General features: G+C 44.9%; 1 protein-coding gene across 1 annotated transcript in view; it reads left to right on the top strand.

The window, feature by feature from the left end:
- Positions 1-2,883, top strand: part of LOC118326502 (glycine receptor subunit alpha-3-like) — a 31,087-nt gene that overhangs the window by 12,847 nt on the left and 15,357 nt on the right. The window contains exon 4 of the mRNA XM_035659503.1: positions 1,564-1,576. Within this exon, the coding sequence (XP_035515396.1) occupies positions 1,564-1,576 (13 nt within the window). The remainder of the gene's footprint in view (positions 1-1,563; positions 1,577-2,883) is intronic.

The raw sequence follows: 2,883 nt of genomic DNA on the forward strand, positions 1-2,883 counted from the left end.
GCTGTATTTCACTCCGTGTCGAGTCGCTGATGATAAATCATTTTTGAAATGGCACACAAATAAAATCCATGTAGTAGGACTGCCAACGCCTTTTAGCACTTGTGGCTTTGCCTTCAAATCACCAACCTCGAATAACATCCCCCCTCCATTCAAAAAACAGGTGCCCCTACAGTGTGCTGTTTGGATGATGGTCTGTGGCAGAGTTTGACACTAGAAGGATGTTTTCCACAGTCCATGCTGCTGAAAGTGGAAAGTTTCTGCTGTGCTCATTGAAAAATCTGATTTTAAAGGGCGACGGGGGCCTACCAGCAGGATCTGGTGAACATCACAAATACTTTAGAAGTCAGTCCTGGTCAGTATGCTAACTTGTACAGTGTGATGTAAGAAACTTGAAGCCACCAGTGCACTCCACTGAGAATGGACTTTACAGTGAAGTAGGGAGACATCTTGTGTCCAGCAGGAAAACTTTAGAAATCAACAACATTTGCATATTCAGAGATTCTGGAAGTTTTAATGAGGTAGAAGGAGGAGATTACTTTTTAAGGATTTTAATGTGGAAATTATTATTTTTCTTATTTTGCAGAAAAAACATCAGCTAAGCATTATTGTTCCCAGCAGACTATTTGTATATATGTCTTAATAAGTGTCTGTAGTGGATCTTTAAAAGTTTTAGCATGGAGCCAAGCGCCTACAAGAAACTCAAGAGACTACAAGAAAATGCCTACGATCTCATCACTCAAGGCTAATTTGAAGATAAAAGCTGTAATCCTTTGATACGAACACCAACCAGCCCCTTGTTACAAAGCTACTAGAAACTAGAAAGCTGCAAGAAATTCCATCACACAGAGTAAACACGGTATCTCTAGTTCCATCTCGAGCAGCACTGCACGCAAGAAAACTACATGCTTCTCCCCATGTGATCAGAGCAGTCAAATCATTCTAAACACCCTCATCAGCTGATGTAAAGAGAGGAAAAAAACAACCTACTTTGAGGTAACATTGCCAGAGCAGATGAAGGACAAGATGAAACACTTGTGCTTTTCTTTGTTTGTTTGCTTGTTTGGCGCTCCCACAGCTGAGAGCACAGAGGCAGAGCGGCTGAGCGAGATGACTAACTAGCTGGATGGCGAGCCGTGAGAATTTGGTTGTAAGGCTTCTTGGAAACATCCAAACAAAAGCAATCGCTCCCTCCTTTCTGTCCAGCCCCCCACCCCCTGTCCCTCCAATCTCTGCTCCCCCCAATTCAGGGCTGACAGGCAGACACCTGTTACTGCAGAGGAAGAGGCAGAGGCACCATGGTGGAATGTATTCTGATAAATGCTGAGTTGAAGAAAAAAAGAATAAAAAGAGAGGAAAAGAGAAAGATAGGAATGGAAGCAGTGAGCACACATACCTTCACATGGACCATACTTCACAGACACAGAATCAGAGAGTATCCTGCTTTTCTTTGCTCCCCTCTGGTCAAAAAGCAACAACAACGCTCCCTCTCCCTCCTCCAAACACTCATCTGGCCTGGGTCAAACACAGCGAGCGATAGAGAGACAGAAAGAAAGACATAGAGAGAGAGACTACAAGTGTCACTTGAGCTGACTGCAACTCAGCCCCTCTCTCTCTCTCTCTCTCTCTCTCTCTCTCTCTTTCTCTGTCTGTGTCTCTTTCTCTCTCCCTCCTCAGGGGCCATGAAACACACACACACACACACACACGCACACACACACACACAGTGTTCACTCAAGCACAAAGGTCCCCATGGCAACGGAGCATTTAGAAGCCCCGTGGCATTATTTATGCAACGTTGCATCACAATGGGCCCTCCCACCGGCTGACCCTGCCAAAAAAGCCCGCCGCTCGCCAGCCACTCTCTGCCTCTCTCACTCTACCTCTCTCTCTCTCTCTCTTTCTCTCTGACCAGACCATCTGCACCCCTCCCTCTCCCCCCTCCTCCTTCCCCCCAGCCACCATCAATGAAAAGCAAGGGGGGATTTGGGGAGATGGGGAGGGGAGGCTGCAGAGACAGAAGATGGAGGGAGGCACACACACTCTCAAAACAGGAGACTCATGCCTTCACACAAACACACACACACACGGTAAACGGGATGCGAGGAGTGCATAGGGGCAAAAAAGCACATTAGTTGCACCAGCACACACACACAAACATACACACCGAATCTACACACGGCCGAGTCTATGTTATTCGCACAAACTGAAAATGTGAAAGCAGAGTGAATTTTTCATTCACTTCCATCCATGCAAATCTTTTGTGTCGAGAATTTGAGCCACTGAGCAAAAGAAAAGCAAGTAGCAAGTCTAAAAAAGAAGAAACCATCTTATCAGTTGTACCATCCACTTTTACGTAACCGCCCCTTTGCCAAATATAAACTGCTCCACAAAAGAGGGATAGTTTGCTGTTTAAACTGGGTTTTTGACCAGCTAATGAAGGAGGACCCTCACTAAGCAATACAGCTATCTTGGTGTACTATGGTCCCAGGCTAGCTAGCATGTTAGCTCACCAGCTGCAGTGATTCACCAACTAGCCCTCAAGAAATGTGTTTAAAGGACCAGTGCTGGATTTAGAAGCAATGAAGTTGCAAATTGCACTATTGCAACTAAAAAAGGTTCGCCTTCCAAGACTGAAGGAGAAACAATGGTGGTGGTGAAACTCGCTAAAAACATGAACGATCCTATCTAGAGCTAGTTTCGGGTTTGTCTTCGCTAGTGTAGAAACATGGCGGTTCAACATGGTGGCGTTCAAGGATAGCGACTCGTGGCATCGGTAGATAAAAATGTCTCATTCTAAGGTAAACACAATGATTCTTATTTTCAGGTGATTATTAACAAATGAAAACATACCAATGAATATTGTATTCCATTTGTGCCAATAGA

This window comes from Morone saxatilis, unplaced genomic scaffold, assembly GCF_004916995.1.
Source record: "Morone saxatilis isolate NCDOM2014 unplaced genomic scaffold, NCSU_SB_2.0 Contig17, whole genome shotgun sequence".
Taxonomy (NCBI): Eukaryota; Metazoa; Chordata; class Actinopteri; family Moronidae; genus Morone; species Morone saxatilis.